General features: G+C 47.2%; 1 protein-coding gene across 2 annotated transcripts in view; it reads right to left on the bottom strand.

Moving 5' to 3' along the window:
* The window catches only part of CPXM2 (carboxypeptidase X, M14 family member 2), a 120,583-nt gene that overhangs the window by 81,335 nt on the left and 21,537 nt on the right, over nt 1–17,711 (bottom strand). For both annotated transcript variants that reach the window (XR_014326758.1, XM_082855050.1), the window contains exon 3: nt 11,295–11,404. Coding sequence is in view for 1 of the 2 variants with exons in the window: in XM_082855050.1 (XP_082711176.1) it covers nt 11,295–11,404 (110 nt within the window). In the remaining variant the exon portion in view is untranslated. The remainder of the gene's footprint in view (nt 1–11,294; nt 11,405–17,711) is intronic.

The following is a 17,711-nucleotide window of genomic DNA, read 5'->3' as shown; positions in this document are numbered from 1 at the left end:
TGACTTACTTCACCCTGTATGACAGTCTCTAGACCCATCCACGTCTCAACAAATGACCCAATTTCGTTCCTTTTTATGGCTGAATAATATTCCATTGTATACATGTACCACTTCTTCTTTATCCATTCATCTGTCAATGTGCATTTAGGTTGCTTCCATGACCTGGCTATTGTAAATAGTGCTGCCATGAAAACTGGGGTGCATGCATCTTTTTGAATTATGGTTTTCTCTGGGTATATGCCCAGTAGTGGGATTATTGGATCATATGGTAATTCTATTTTTAGTTTTTTAAGGAACGTCCATACTGTTCTCCATAGTGGCTGTATCAATTTACATTCCCACCAACAGTGCAAGAGGGTTCCCTTTTCTCCACACCCTCTCCAGCATTTCTTGTTTGTAGATTTTCTGATGATGCCCATTCTAACTGGTGTGAGGTGATACCTCATTGTAGTTTTGATTTGCATTTCTCTAATAATTAGTGATGTTGAGCAGCTTTTCATGTGCTTCCTGGCCATCTGTATGTCTTCTTTGGAGAAATGTCTATTTAGGTCTTCTGCCCATTTTTGAATTGGGTTGTTTGTTTCTTTAATACTGAGCTGCATGAGCTGTTTATATATTTTGGAGATTAATCCTTTGTCCGTTGATTTGTTTGCAAATATTTTCTCCCATTCTGAGGGTTGTCTTTTCATCTTGTTTATGGTTTCCTTTGCTGTGCAAAATCTTTAAAGTTTCATTAGGTCCCATTTGTTTATTTTTGGTTTTATTTCCATAACTCTAGGAGGTGGATAAAAAAAGATCTTGCTGTGATTTATGTCAAAGAGTGTTCTTCCTGTGTTTTCTTCTTAAGAGTTTTATAGTGTCAGGTCTTACATTTAGGTCTCTAATCCATTTTGAGTTTATTTTTGTGTATGGTGTTAGGGAGTGTTCTAATTTCATTCCTTTACATGTAGCTGTCCAGTTTTCCCAGCACCACTTATTGAAGAGACTGTCTTTTCTCCATTGTATATGCTTGCCTCCTTTGTCATAGATTAGTTGACCATAGGTGTGTGGGTTTATCTCTGGGCTTTCTATCTTGTTCCACTGATCTATGTTTCTGTTTTTGTGCCAGTACCATATTGTCTTGATTACTGTAGCTTTGTAGTATAGTCTGAAGTCAGGGAGTCTGATTCCTCCCACTCCGTTTTTTTCCCTCAAGAGTGCTTTGGCTATTCGGGGTCTTTTGTGTCTCCATACAAATTTTAAGATATTTTGTTCTAGTTCCATAAAAAATGCCATTGGTAATTTGATAGGGATTGCATTGAATCTGTAGATTGCTTTGGGTAGTATAGTCATTTTCACAATATTGATTCTTCCAATCCAAGAACATGGTATATCTCTCCATCTGTTGGTATCATCTTTAATTTCTTTCATCAGTGTCTTATAGTTTTCTGCATACAGGTCTTTTGTCTCCTTAGGTAGGTTTATCCCTAGGTATTTTATTCTTTTTGTTGCAATGGTAAATGGAATGTTTCCTTAATTTCTCTTTCAGACTTTTCATCATTAGTGTAGAGGAATGCAAGAGATTTCTGTGCATTAATTTTGTATCCTGCAACTTTACCAAATTCATTGATTGGCTCTAATAGTTTTCTGGTGGCATTTTTAGGATTCCCTATGTATAGTATCATGTCATCTGCAGTGACAGTTTGTCTCTTGTAACATTCTTTATTTTAAAGTCTATTTTATCTGATTTAAAGTCTATTTTATCTGGAGTATTGCTACTCCAGCTTTCTTTTGATTTCCATTTGCATGGAATATCTTTTTCCATCCCCTCACTTTCAGTCTGTATGTGTCCCTAGGTCTGAAGTGGGACTCTTGTAGACAGCATATATATGGGTCTTGCTTTTGTATCCATTCAGCAAGCCTGTGTCTTTTGGTTGGAGCATTTAATCCATTCACGTTTAAGGTAATTATCGATATTTATGTTCCTATGACCATTTTCTTAATTGTTTTGGGTTTGTTTTTGCAGGTCCTTTTCTTCTCTTGTGTTTCCCACTTAGAGAAGTTCCTTTAGCATTTGTTGCAGAGCTGGTTTGGGGGTGCTGAATTCTCTTAGCTTTTGCTTGTCTGTAAAGCTTTTGATTTCTCCATCGAATCTGAATGAGATCCTTGCTGGGTAGAGTAATCTTGGTTGTACATTCTTCCCTTTCATCACTTTAAATATATCATGCCACTCCCTTCTGGCTTGTAGAGTTTCTGCTGAGAAATCAGCTGTTAACCTTATGGGCGTTCCCTTGTATGTTATTTGTCGTTTTTCCCTTGCTGCTTTCAATAATTTTTCTTTGGCTTTAATTTTTGCCAATTTGATTACTATGTGTCTCAGCGTGTTTCTCCTTGGGTTTATCCTGTATGGGACTCACTGCGCTTCCTGGACTTGGGTGGCTATTTCCTTTCCCATGTTAGGGAAGTTTTCAACTATAATCTCTTCAAATATTTTCTCTGGTCCTTTCTCTCTCTCTTCTTCTTCTGGAACCGCTATAATGCGAATGTTGTTGTGTTTTATGTTGTCCCAGAGGTTTCTTAGGCTGCCATCATTTCTCTTCGTTCTTTTTTTCTTATTCTGTTCCACAGCAGTGAATTCCACCATTCTGTCTTCCAGGTCACTTATCCAGTCTTCTGCCTCAGTTATTCTGCTATTGATTCCTTCTAGTGTAGTTTTCATTTCAGTTATTGTATTGTTCATCTCTGTTTGTTCTTTAATTCTTATAGGTCTTTGTTAAACATTTCTTGCATCTTCATGATCTTTGCCTCCATTCTTTTTCCGAGGTCCAGGATCATCTTCACTATCATTATTCTGAATTCTTTTTCTGGAAGGTTGCCTATCTCCACTTCATTTAGTTGTTTTTCTGGGGTTTTGTCTTGTTACTTCATCTGGTACATAGTCCTCTGCCTTTTCACCTTGTCTATCTTTCTGTGAATGTGGTTTTTGTTCCACAGGCCGCAGGATTGTAGTTCTTCTTGCTTCTGCTCTGATATTGTCCTTTTTTAAAAAGCCATCCTAGTGTCTATCACACCTCGTTGTGATTTTAATCTGTATTTACTTGATGACTAATGATAAAGAGTACGTTTTATTATGTTTATTGGCCATGACATTGCTCCATAACCATAGCAGGGCTCCAGCACGCTGGCTTTGCTTTAGTTCCTCAAATATATCATATTCTCTCCACCACAGGGCCTTTGCACACACTGTTCCATTCAACCTGGAATTCTCTCCTATCCCCTCTGCCAACTCTTCATCTGATAAACTCTTAACTTCTAATCCTGCTTCACATCTTGTAGCCCATCCTCAGGAAAGCCTTCCAGATTTCTAGACTGAGGCAGGTTTGTTGGGCATAGCGAGCCATGGTGTTATGGGTTGGATTATGTCCTCCAAAAAGATATGTTCAAGCCCTAATCCCTGGAACCTCAGAATGTGAATTTATTTGGGAATAGGGTTGCTGCAGATGAAATTAGTTAGGCAATGATAAGGGCCCTAAACCCAATGACTGGTGTCCTTATAAGAAGGGGAAATCTGGATACAGAGACAGACATACAGAGAGGAAAGATGTAGGAGCACACAGGGAGACCTCCCACGACCTCAGAGGCAGAGACTAGAGTGATGCCACTACAAGCCTAGGAACATCCTGGGCCGCATGGGGACCAGAAGCTGGAAGAGGCAAGGAAGGATCCTTTCCTCGCAGCCTCAGAGGGAGCGCAGACCTACAAGCACTTTGATTTCACACATCCAGCCTCTGAATTGTAAGAGAATAAATTCCTGTTGCTTTAAGCTGCCCAGTTTGTGACACTTTGCTATGGAGGCCCCAGGAAACTAATGCACCTGGTCCTCTCCTTCTGCGTATGCATTACAGGTTGTAATTGGGCATTCACCTGTGAGATTTTTTTAAAAATAATTTCATTTCCCCATTACATTATCCAAGGCCAAAAAAACATCGGAGGAGGCATCCTTGACTCCTCTTTTTCTCACACCCTCTTCCAAACTTCATCCACTTCATCAGAAAAGCCTACTTTCAACATATCCAACATCCAACCACTTCTCAGCACCTCCACACTCCCGTCTTGGCCGGAGCCGGCACCACCTCTTGTCCGGGATGCTGAGATCACCCCCTGCCACACCAGCCTTCTGCTGCTCCTTGGTAACTGGTAATGCCTGGCCTGCTGTCGGCGCAGGACACTCAGGCCACTCCCACTGCCCAGATGCTCCTCCCACAGCTACTTGAGCCCCTGCTGATCCTTAAGCACAGATATTACCTCCCAAAAGCCCAGACTTTGATCGCCTTTAACTATAACCTGCCCCTTCCCCACAGCCGGCCCTCCTGACCCCACTGTCGGCTACAGGTTTGTTTTTCTTCTCTCCGTCACACTTATCACCTTCTAACATTCTATAAAAATTTTTATTACTTTTCTTGCTTTTACGTGCCTCCCTCCCTCTAGACCGTAAGCTCTCAGATGGCAAGGATCTCAGTCTGTTTTGGTCACTGAGGCATCCCAAGCATCCAGCACAGGGCCCAGGACACAGGAGGTCCTCCAGAAACATTTGCTAAAAGAGCAGGGACTGTTTCTGGTTTTGCTCATCATCGTCTCCCCAGGACTTGTGATTTTCAGTGCCTGCCTAGCACCAATAAGGTCCCCAGGAGGTGGGGTTTTTAACGAAATGAATGAATACAAGAAAGAATCTGTTCTGATCTTTCTTTCCCTCCTCCCTTCCTGTCTTTCATACTCTCTCCACACGAGTCTTCCCTGCTTGTGCAGTGTGTGCTGTGTCCACTGGAGCCCTAGCTCAGAATGACCTGCACCCCTGACTCTTAACTGTACACGTCCAGGAGACAGTCTGGCTGGCCTGCGTGTGGCTGGGCAGACAGCCCAGAGGGCCCATCCCCACGAGGCACCATTTGAGAAGGCACAGTTGGGTTGTGCCAACTGAATGGACACGAGGTCCCATGGGGGTGACTGCTGACACCCCTCAGACTTCTCTGGGTCTTGCCAGGATGTGGGCCTGGAAGGTACTAGGTGATGCAGAAGCCAGTGGTCAAGGAGATGAGTCAGAAGGTGGGGTGCTGGGGGAAACCACAAGCTAGTGAACACACTGAACCTTCTCGTGGGCACCTGAGACGCACCAAAAGGAGCACGGGAAACCCTACGGCTGGAAAAGTTCAGTCTGAGCCTCAGCTCTGCACTTACTGGCTGTCGGGTTAGGGCAGGTCAGTCAGCCTCTGACTTCAATTCCTTTTCTCTAAACCAGTTTCCCTCTGAGTATGCTGAAGATGAAATGAAATAGTAACTTAATGAAATTTAGTAAAATAGTAAAGAAAAATCCACATGGCAAGCGGAATGGCGTCCACTCCTGCACCAGGGAGTCGGCGCTTCCAGAATGGCCTGGGATCCAAAGGCCAGGCGTCTCTGTTACTCGGGGCTCCCCTGTCCTTGTTGCCCTGCTCTGTTCCTAGTTATCACACTCGCGTTTCACGATGCTTCCGAGAATGAGACCAGTACATCAACCTCATTATGGCAAATTCTCACTTTGAACTTTCCAAAAGTCATGATTTAAAATACTCAGTCCTGCTATTCCCATAAAAATCCTAATACCTCAAATTCCAACATCTTGGCATCCAAACACTGTGTCCCAGACTGTTTCTTGAAGGCAGATGCGGAATGAAATCCCTTTATCGGAAACGAGCACAACATTCCTTGATTTGGAAACTCTCCCCACTGTGATGATTTCTGCCTCTGCAGCGCCCGGCACATAAACAGCCCCCAGTGAGGGCTTGTCGAGTCACAGCAAGGGTTTGTACAGCCAGAAAGAAATGGGAGGCGGACAGGCAGAGAAATGGGATGGTGTGAAGGAACAGACAGGCTTTGGGGTCAGAAGACCTCGGGTGCAGATGATTCCAGCAACAGGCAGGAGCGGGGGAGAGCGGGGTGACGCCTGAGAAAACCTTGCTGCCTTGGGTGGTCCCCATACGCTTCCCGCCCAGATAAACGTGGGGCACCAGGTGTCTCAGGGCCAAAGAGGACAAGGGGACAGATGTGTGGGATGTGCCCATGCTCGTGAACTTCGACATCAGGATAAAACTTGGTTCAATGCTCTATAACCGACTCCCTGTGGGTATATCTGAAGCCACGGGCGTCGGCCATCTTCATGGCTTACACCTCATGTCAGGTAAAAAGATGATCAGGTCATTGGCAGTGGGTTCTAACATCAGCACCCAGGTGCTCTGTGGAATTTATTGAATGGAATGACTTACAAGAGGAGCTGTGTTTCGTTCCAGTGGTGCTGAGAAATGGTCCAGACAGATGCTATTATGGCCACACTTCCCTCATCAAGGAGGGCCCACACACGTGAGACAGGTCGTGGGCCACAGAGAGCCAAATAATGGTGACCAGGCATTGCAAAGACATCTGCAGGTGGTAATGCCCCATGTTTTTTCTTGCAACCTCAAAACACCAGCTCTTTAAAACTCTGATCAGAGGGCTTCCCGGGTGACGCAGTGGTGGAGAGTCCGCCTGCCGATGCAGGGGACGCGGGTTCGTGCCCCGGTCCGGGAACATCCCACGTGCCGCGGAGCGGCTGGGCCCGTGAGCCATGGCCGCTGAGCCTGCGCGTCCGGAGCCTGTGCTCCGCAACGGGAGAGGCCACAGCGGTGAGAGGCCCGCGCGCCGCCAAAAAGAAAAACAACTCTGATCAGAATATCAACTCTCTTACATTCCCGATGATGGGCAGCAATCACGGTGACACCCTGAGGTCCGGCCAGGCTCTCAGTATTTCATTTCTTCCGATCACATGTCAGGCTTATACTTACCATAACTTTAGAGTCTTAAGAATGAAATCGAAACCCAGCCCTTTGAAATGGCAAGTGCTGCTATAAGGTGCTCAAGCTTTGCAGCTAAGAGAGCGTCCAGCATCACAACGGTGGTGGGATAAATCACCCAGAGAGTAGCGCTGTCTCTGACTCCACCTTGCTGAGCTTATGAGCCACGGAAAATCTCTCAGGGTCCTTAGAGGATTCTGCTGGGACAGGAGAGGTGATGAGCTGCCAGTGAATGACCCACCTGAATACAGGAGAACCTCCTAAAACCAATCAAAGGCAAACGCTCCAAGGGAGATTTTAGAGGTCATTACTGAAACTTTCTCTCTGAGACCTCGAATGTTCATTTCCAAGCTGCCTGTGACTGGTCCCAGAGCAGAAGAAGCCAATGATTGTTTCTAAATGCGATCACAGCCTCACAAGTGAGTTAGTATAAAAGGATCCTGGGCACACTGGAAGAATCATCCTAGGTGAGAGGACAAACCCTTGCTACCCTGCTGAACTGGATCTCTCCCTTGAATTCCTGAAGACCTCTCTTGTGCCAGTGTACCAATGAAATGTGAACCAGGGCTTCTCCTCCAAGCCAATATTATTAAATGGACACAAGCAAAACTCCACTTGCAAAAAAGCGAAGTTATAAGTTGAGTTATAAGGTGCTTTTAGTCTTTCAAAGTCTTATGCTTAAAATGAGGACAAAAGAACGCTATAGACCGAATACTTGTGTCCCCTCAGTATTCATAGGTTGAAACCTAATCTCCAAGGTGATGGTATTAGGATGTGGGGCCTTTGGGAGGTGGTTAGGTTACGAGGGTGGAGCCCTCTTGAATGACATTAATGCTCTTATAAAAGAGACCCCGCAGAGCTCCCTCACCCCTTCCACCATGTGAGGACAAAGGAGAAGACAGTCGTCTATGAACCAGGAAGCAGGCCCTCCCTCACCAGACTCCGAATCGGCCGGCACCTTGATCTTGGACTTTCCAGCCACCAGAACTGTGAGAAATAAATCTGTGTTGCTCCTAAGCCCCCCAGTCTAAGGCATTCTTCTATAGCATCCCCCAACGGACTAACACCGAGACAGGTGTTTCTGCTATAACGTGGCAAATGCAGTTCAGTAAACGCTCATCGTCTGCAAAATCTTGCACTTACAAAATCCAAGTTCACAGGAAAAATAAGGTTCAAAATCTATGCAGCTCTGTAATCAGAACAACAACAACAATCAATTCCAAAAAACATCACTGCTGGTAAGGAGACATGTTAAATTGATTGAAAACAATTTTTTTTTTTTTTTTTTTTTGCGGTACGCGGGCCTCTCACTGTTGTGGCCTCTCCCGTTGCGGGGCACAGGCTCCGGACACGCAGGCTCAGCGGCCATGGCTCACGGGCCCAGCCACTCCGCAGCATGTGGGATCCTCCCAGATCGGGGCACGAACCCGCGTCCCCTGCATCGGCAGGCGGACTCTCAACCACTGCGCCACCAGGGAAGGCCTGATTTAAAACAATTTTTTAAATACAGCTATAATGATAGAATTTGACCTTAAAAAACCACAGTTAAAGCAGTATGGTGGAAGGGGTGTAAGGAAGAATGGAAGCTGCTGGGTTGTGAGCAAATGGGCGAAGGACCTGAGCAGTAAGCGTCCTAGGACAGGGCACACGGCCACCCTGAGCCAGGGCACCGCAGAGTGACGAGCACCATGGACAGGACCGAGTTCTTCCGAGGCTTCTGCCCGCAGCTGTGTTGATGGTCCCTGGGGTCAGGGCTGCCGCCTGGTCCCGCAGAACACTGATGTACTGGCAAAAATGGTACACGAACCAACCCTACTTCTGTGCCACAATGACATCATCCCATACGTGCCAATCACACATGAGCAAATTTGCAATAACAAAACACCAAGATGTCCAACCTGCCTGCACCAACCCCATCCACTTCGGGGAGACTTCAAGGCAGCCACGGTGCCCTTCGCATTGCAGCAGCTCCCCAGGAGCACCTATGAGGCACATACATATGTGCTGACACAGTGTGGGAATCTCAGAAAAACAAGATTCACACGACCTGGGGAGGGTGACCCATGAGTAAATCAATGTGAGATAAACGTCAGAAAAGAGACTTGCACATGGTTTAATAATCAACCGGAGATGCCTAGAACACTTCAGCTGTTGGTCGCGACAGTTTTATGCGGTCGTTTGGAGCAGCAGCTCCAGGTTTAAAGCAGCTTGGAGTCACATCCTGCCTCTCCTGGGAAATCTCAACAAAGTTACTCTACCGATCCATGCAGCTGTTTTCTATGAGACAGAAGTAATAATAATAATAGTCCTTGTCTCACGCCAAGGAATAAATGAAATAATGCAGGTAAAGCACTCAGCACAGCACCAGTGACTATCAGAGCTGCTTCCAGCTCTCCTTCTGCTGGAGGCTGAGGCTGAGGAAAGGGAACAAACAGGAGCTTTCCTTCTTGGCTCTGTAAGGGCCGTACAGTTCCGGTACATAAAGGGCACTTTGCAATGGTCAGGTGAGTGAACACATTTTAATGGGCACGAACGTGGCATTTGAGAATTGCCGAGGATGACTCCCTTTCTTCCTCCTTCTGATCCTCACATTCCGAGAAGTGAGCGAAGGTGAGCATCTTGCCTAAAGCCTCTGAGCTCGTTAGCAGGAGGACCAGGGAGCGGCCGAGCCTGAGTTCTGGGTGGATCACAATATGCCTGCAGAGCCTGACCAGCAAAGGGCTGGACAGACCTCGCTCACATCCTGCACTAAATGCATTTAAATATGGTTTCTAATTCCAATACCTTGCTGTTTCTCACACATAAAATTCCATTAGCTTGACAAGCCTACCAAATACTCAGATGTGAGACAAGATGTAGTCATGTTTAAACTGCATTCAAACTGCATGTGTGGGAAGATGCATTTTGGGGCACCTGTGGCAGTGGAATCACGCTTCACCTGGCACCAATCCTGGCAGCAATTCTGGGACCCACCAAAGGGCGTCTGTCCTTAAAGCTACCGAACACTTTAAGCAGAGGAGTGAGAAATCCCAGTAAATGTTTTAAAATTATAAATCATCTCATTTCACTGGGAATCCTGTGAGTGCTTGGGACTCCCATGTTTCTGACGAGGAAACTAAGGCTCAGAGATGTGAGATAATTGTTCCAAAAGTCCCCACATCTAGATGTGTCAAGGTCAAGGTCTGAACTCAGCCTGACTGACTGGACTGCATGCGGCGTGTCCACTCTGCCCATGGGTTTCCCAACTGGAAGCACATGACCCCCAACCTGAGAAGGGGTAGATCAGCTGGAACCAGAGCAGGAGGGAAAAGGCACCCGAGATGCGTTGGCAGAAAAACAACCCCCTCCCCAACAAAGACGTCACGTGCTAATCCTAGAACCCGCGAGCACTCGAAGTTACGTGACAAAGGGGAATGAAGGTTGCAGATGCAGTTAAGGCTGCTTAGGATGGGGAGATGGTCCCAGACTATCCAGGTGGGCTCGATGCACTCACAAGAGTCCTTAAAAGCGGGAGAGGGAGGCAGAAGAGAGAACCAGAGAGGTGGCAGCCTGAGAAGGTCTCAACCTGCCACCGCTGGCTTAGAAGAACAAGGAATGTGGGCGCCTCTAGAAGCTGGAACAGGGTAAGAAACAATTCTCCCTGAGAACCTCCAGAAAGAACACAGCCCTACCGACACCTCGACTGGAGCCCAACGAGCCGTCTATCCTCCAGAACTGTAAGAGGATGAACCTGTGCTGCATAAGTGGCTACACTTACGACAAGTTGTGAGAGCAGCACAAGGACGCGATGTCACGGCTGAACCAGGGTTTACACTGCTTGGGCAAAGTGGAGGGAGGGGATGTTGCAGGCCGGGGACCTGCTTGGGAAAAGGCCTGCAGCCAGGAAGCGCACGGTGCAAGGAGGGAGCCTGGAGGAGCCCACCTTCCAGGAGCAGGACCTTGACAGCACCGAGGACCAAGGTTACGGAGGCCTTTGAGCCTCCGGGAGGGAGGCCAGACACGATGAGCACCACTAAGGGTTTGACCTGGCGGAACACAACGGAAGGAGCCACAGAACAGCCTGGAAGAAGCAAGTGTGGCAGAGGTGAGAAGCATCAGCAGGGAGGCAAGAGAGGACAAAGGTCACTGACGGCCCATGGCCGCAGCTGTCCAGCCTTCTCTCCCGCCCTTTTCTCACAGATCAATCACATGGAGGTGACCTGATCTGGGCCCAGGAAGCAGCAGCATCCTTTTTACTAACTAGTCTCTGGAGACACGTATCTTGAGTCTCAGGGCTCATTCTCTAAAATGCGGATTCTGCAGCAAGGCCCTCCCCATCGTGAGAATTAGAGCTAATTCGTGTTAAATGCCAGACACGGAGCCTGCCCCGAGCTCAGTGAACCATCGCTGTGTCTGTGGCCAGAGCAACTAGCCCTGCAGTCAGAATCCTTCCCACGGCGCCGGCGCCTGTACCTGGATGTTGAGTCTCCCCCGATGCGCCCCCAGGCCGTAGCGCTTCGAAGTGGACGCGTGGAGCTGGAAGTCTGTGATTTTTAAGGTTTCCAGACCGAGAGGCGGGCAACCTGGAAAGGACAACGCTTATTAAAAACAAGGACAGATGTTGACAGAAACGAACTTCTGGTTTTCTAAATCTGGCCACGTGCTTCTCCGTCTTTCCCCTGAGCTCCCGCTCGGCACTGCAGCCCCACTCACTGGTATGCGCAGCGTTTCCGGACCAACGCCGTCGATTCAACTGTTGACATTATGCCAGTTTTCCTTCTTGTCGGCATTTCCTTTCTGGGTGTTTTTGCCCTGATATTCCTTCTGTCTGATGCTGTCCATGCTACTGTCTGAGGCTGTTTCCAATTAAGGATCCTTCCGCAGTGTGACTCAGCCAGGGAGAGTTACTGGTTAGAAAGTTCAGAACGATTCCATGGCTGAGCTCTGCAAATTAATCAGAACTTGTTGATTTCGCTTCAGCAGCTCTTGCCTTTGTATTGTGAATACTAATGAGCAGAGCAACAGAAAAACACAAACAAACAAACAAACCTATTGTCTTCCATTCCTGGCAAAAGTGGTAATTTTGAGAATCGCTACTCCACGCAGTTTTGTCCAAGCTGCCCCTGGAATAAGATGCTGGCAGTTGGGCAGGCCCTTGGCCATCATCCCAATCCAGCCCATCGTCCCTACGGATAAGAGCTTTAACGGCAGCCCTGGGGCCGGATCCCAGGCCTCCTGACTCCTGGGCTGCTATTCTCGCCACCCACCCTACCGTGGGGCTGGAAATCGCCAAGTGATGCTACCTTCTTCAAATCTGGCCCTGGAGAAAGAAAACAAACACTCGGGAGGAGAAGTGAACAAAATCTACTTCTGTGAAAAATCCCTAGTGTAACAGAGGCAAATTTTAAAAGCCCTGTGGGCCACTGCTGAGACGGAAGTGCCCCTGGGGATCCCTGGGGACGTGAGCGTGTCTGTCCAGCCACAACAAACCCCTGCAGGGAAAAGGCCCTTCTGGTCCTGGGAGGCTGGAGGAGGGGGCGGAACAGGGCCCGCAGGGCATGCTCTGCAGGCACCAGGTAGAAAGTCTGTCCAGATGCTGCAGCCAGAGGAATTCAGACCTGCCGGGACCTGAGACGCCATCAAGTCCTCCCTTGAGTTCTCAGAAGAGGAAACCGAGGCCCCGAGACTCGAGGCGAACCACCCGAGGCGTCCCTGCCAGCGGCAGAGCCACGCCTCAGATCCCGGTCTCCAGACTCTCAGCTCCGGGCTTTCAAACGATGCCACGCTCTCTCCTGCCCACATCTGCCGGGAGGCTGCCTGTACTAGCACAGGGAAGCAGAGGTACTGCTGCCCAGCGTGGCAAAGAGCACAAGAGAGGAAGTGACAGTTCCACTGGCACCGGCCTGATGCTGCCCCAGGATTCGGAAGCCTTCAGGTGGCCTCGTGATCATTCTCAAGATTTTTGGCAGGTCTACTCAACGTCCAGAATAAAAGCTGCCTCTCCTCCTTGGACTCACCCGCAATGTAGAACAATACCACGTGGGAAAGAAAACGACACAGGATGATCACGAAACCTGGCCAGCTCTCGAGACCACCTCTTGGTCCTCGAGGGGACACCTGCAGAACTTCACTCAGCTGCGGCCTGGACTTTGACACAGTGGGGGACTGCTGCTACCAGAGCCCCAAAGGCTGTAAGCCTAACAAAACCCACAGAATGAATCAGCCGTCTCAAGGAAACCTCCGTATCTTCAAAACGGGAACTCCAGAAGGGCAGAGGGGATAGGAAGCAGACGAGCGGCCCCCTCCCAGCCACGATTCCTGCTTTGTCCATGGCTTCCAGGAGATAAGAGACAATCACACTAACACAAGGCTTCTCACTGGCAACTCCTGCATCCAAGGGCTGAGGGGAAGGAATGAGAATCTAGAACCCACGATCTGTCAACAGTCCAAAGGGCATCTTCAGTCAATGCTTAGAAAATCATAACCTCATCACTCCCATCATAACCTCAGATTCTTGCTGAAAATACTGCTGGACTAATGTGTCAGACACACACACACACACACACACACACACACACACACACACACACACCCCACATGGGACATAAGAGCTGAGGGCTCTGTGCAGTGACTCCCCCCAAAAGAGCCCAGTGTGCTCTACCTGCCAAAGAACTCCAAAAGCAATGCTAAGTTGAAGCAAGAAGCTAGAATTCCTTTGGTTTGACATTCTCAAAGATACATCCGGCCCCTGTCCAGAGAGCAGTCCGTCATGATACCATCTCCCAACAGGCAGGACTTTTCTCCATCTTCAGAAAATATTACTCAGGAAGCCGGGGGTGCTGCCTCGAGGATCAAATAAATGGAGGAGACACAAGTGTTTCAAAGCTTAATTTAAATCTCCACAATCAGAAAGTCAAAAGGCCAGGCAGAGTGATGGCATCATTACTGGAGCGTGATATGTTGGTATTATAATCAAGATTATAATGTCAACTGAGGAGATAATTACTAGGTTGAAAGAGTGCTTGAAGTCAATGGGAAGCTCATTCCCAGCTCTTCACCCCTCCCCTGTGTTCTGAGGCCCCAGCCAGGCTGCACGGAGGTAGTAGCTCTGGCAGTAACTCAGCCAGGACTCAGCTCCTGGGCCAAGCTGTCCCAGCAGCAGCCCCTGAACAGCCCTCGAGGCAGCTCCCTGTTCCTCCTCCAAAAACAAACAAAACCCTTCATCATCAAATCACATTTTTGTTTTTTCTAAGAGGAAAAGACTCTAATCCTGGGAAGCATGTGGGTGAGGAGAACATGAAAAAAAATGTGTGAAAAGAACACTTCAGGAAAATATTAATTAGAGATGGGAGATGTGTCATAATCTGGAGGAAAGAGTGACAGTCGTCACAGATGACTCAACTTTCCTCTTCCAGGCAGCGTGCCTCCTGAGAACACCCTGTGCTGAGCGGGGCACTGCCTCCCAGGCCTGAGCTCTGTTCCCAGGACGTGGGCGAAAAGGGGACCCTCTGCCTCATTCCACACCTCCCCTTCGACAAGTGCACACAGGCACACACACGTTTAACTAAATCTGTCCCTGGCTAAAATTCTCTGCATTGCAGCCACTTTACAAAATGGACATTAGCACTATGGCAATGTATTTATTACTCTCACCACCATCAATTACCATATGTGTATATACCAGCTCTGTAACAAATCAGGAGTGCTCATGGCATTTCATTTTGTGACCTATAAGTTACGGAGCACAGTCAGACTAGAACACCCTCAGTGCCCTAAACCTGTCTGCAGGCGAGGCTGTTATGAGAGTCAAGAGAATCATTTTAAAAGGTTTGGGGAGCAATGAAAGCGACTACCATGAGCCAGACCCTCTGAAGACACTTTGTCGTTTAATCTTCACAAGAACCGTGAGAGATGGGCATTACCATCCCCATTTTACACGTAAACAAGGACTCAAAGAGGCTTACACAGAGTTAAGCAGCTCCTAAGTATCTGAGTTAGAATTTGAAAATCAAGTGTGACATAAAATCCCAGGCACGGTCTTTACGCCACCGCCCTTGGACTTGAAAACTCCACAGTGTGGTACAAATGCAAGTTGCATGGTGGCATTTGGGGTCACAGGGAAGACAGGAAGTGAGGCTGGGACGGGGGTCACCAGTTGGCAGAGGGGAGCTCAGAGTCCACGGTCTTCTGGCCTGCTGTGAAGTCTGCTGGAAACAGAGCAAAGGATTCTCCATAGACCTCGAGAGCACTGCCAAGGGCAAGCTCACAGCCATCCTGAACTTTTGCTTTCATGGTCGCCTATAAACCGAATAAGTCTTAGAACATTCTTTCCTTCGCCTTTCTGAACTTGACGTTCCCTTGGATCAGTGAGAGTGTGAGGGCCCTTCCTGGTGCACCGGAGAGTGTTTGCAGTGGCTCTTTGCCCGTCTCAGAAGTCACTGGCTTCCCAGAGGGCACGCCTCCCTTGGGGTCTTGCAAAGGAGCTAATCCCAGCCTTATCTAATCACCCCCGGAAAGCTCCTCCCTCACTTCTGGACTCCTTCAGGCAGCAGTTCTCACCCTGACCCAACATCAGAATCTTCTGGAGAGAAAAAAAAGATGCCTAGACCCCCTCCCCAGAGACTCTGATCCACGGGACGGCAGAGGGGCCCGGGCCCGAGTCTAAGGCTCCCAAGTGAACCTTCTGAGACCCTGGTTGGCTGGTGTCCCTTACCTGTAATGCTACACAAACTCGGGATTCTCTTTCCCAGGCCCCAGGGGGTCAAGCAGAGGAAATTCTCAGGGAGCTGGGTATCAGCCCACGCTGGTGGAAGCCACTCATGCCTGGAGCCTGCCAGACCCTCGTGTAATCTAGAAGCTCCGACCTCAGATCAGTGGTGGCCTCACATGCGAAGCCTCCAGAGACTTCGTCCCTCCACACCCACCCCTCTCATCCTACCCACCCCAACCTAAGAAAAGTACAGACCACACTGTGAATGTCCCAGGGCAGCAACCATGAGTTCTCATCATTGAAGTCCCAAAGCCCAAATCGGTGTTTCCCGCGTGAATGAATGAATGAATTTGTAATACAATCCAATATAACTAATAATCACTACGTCTGCATCGTCATGGAAAATTAAGTCTGTTCTTTACATATCGCTTATAAAGCCAAAAAAGGAATAATTGGTTCAAAAGAGCACTTCTCAAACCTCAATCCCTTGCTCATCATCTCCATGAATTTTTCCAGGCACTATTGCTTAATTGATTACTCTTACTTAATTTTTAATTAAGTCAAATAATTTCAACGGAAATATGTTAATGTCAAAAGAAATCTTATTACTAGAAGATAACATAGAAAAATATATTCATGATCTTGGGGTAGGTTAAAAAAAAGTTTAAACGTGAAACAAAAGTACTAAAGGAAAATATTGATGAACGGTCTATATTAAATTTAAGAAGATGTGTTACTCTAGAGACACAAGTGCTAGAATGAAAAGGTAAGCCAGAGCGTGAGAAGGTATTTACTACGCATATTAATAACAAAGGACTCACATCCACAATATTTTTAAGAAAAGCGTAAAAACAAACAAAAACCATCCTATGAATCCATAAGAAGAGCAATGAGCAAAAGAGCTGAAGGGGCATTCACAAAAGAAGATATCTTCATGGTGAGGAAACACTAGTCATTAGCTTCCAGGAAAATGCGAATTAAGACCGCAGCGAGATACCAGTCCATACCCATGAATACGAATACAACTAGAAAGACACAATATCAAATGTTGGTGAGGAAGTGAAACAACACTGCTGGCACAAGTGTTAACTGGTACAACCAATTTGGAAAACTCTCTAGGAGTATTTACTACAGATCCTCAGGCCCTAGGACCCAGCAATTCTACTTCTAGGTATACACGCAACAGAAACACCTTCATACACATGCCAAAAGATTCATGCAAGAATGAGCCTAGCAGAACTATACGTAATAGCCAAAGACTGAAAACAAGTCAAATGTCCACTAACAGGAGAATGAATAAATGGTGGGATAGTCATGCAATAGAAAACTATAAACTAATGAAAATAAGTGAGCCGTAGCTCTACGCAACATGGATGAATTGCATACACATAATATTGAGTGAAAGAAATCAGCCACGAAGAGAGTACAACGTATGATTCCATGAACGCAGGCTCAAAACAGGCAAAAATCATCTCTGACAGTGGTTGTCTGTGAGCAGGAACTGGAGGAAGGCCTCAGAGGTTCTGGTCATGTTCTGTTTCTGATCAAAACGACAGTGATAATGGCGCATTCACACTATATGGGAGTGGTGTAGGTGACAACCCGATAAGTTATATCCTTACGATTTCTAGACATGTCTGTATGCATGGCACACTTCAATACTAATAATTTTTAACAGGCTTAGCTTTTCCTGACTATTACATCATATTAATACCAGACTAAGTCTGTTTATCCAACTCAGAAAGGGTGAAAGAGAATTATGCTGAGGTAATAAAGCCAATCTCAAAAAATTGTATACTGTGTGATTCCACTTACCTAACATTCTTAAAAAACAAAATTGTAGAAACAGGACACAGATGAGCGGTTGCCAGAAGTTAGTGCCTGGGGAAGGGAGGGTGTGGCTATAAAGGGGGAGCACCAGGAAGCCTTATGGTGATGGAACTGTCCTGTATCTGTGGTGTTTATTTCCATGAAACTACACGTGCATAGGACCACGTACACCCACACATGCCCACACATACGCGCACATGCATAACTGGTGGGGTCCAAACATGCTCTGTGGACTGTACCAATGCCAATGGCCTGATTTTGTTATTGTACCAGTTACCCAAAATGCACTGGAGGAAGCAGGCTGAAGGGAGCACAAGACCCATTTGTTTGCAATTTCCCGTGGGTCTATA

This window comes from Leucopleurus acutus (genome assembly GCF_964270905.1).
Source record: "Leucopleurus acutus genome assembly, chromosome: 14".
NCBI classification, from domain to species: Eukaryota; Metazoa; Chordata; class Mammalia; order Artiodactyla; family Delphinidae; genus Leucopleurus; species Leucopleurus acutus.
Note: the sequence above shows the minus strand (reverse complement) of the source record. Positions and strands in the feature narration are given on the sequence as shown.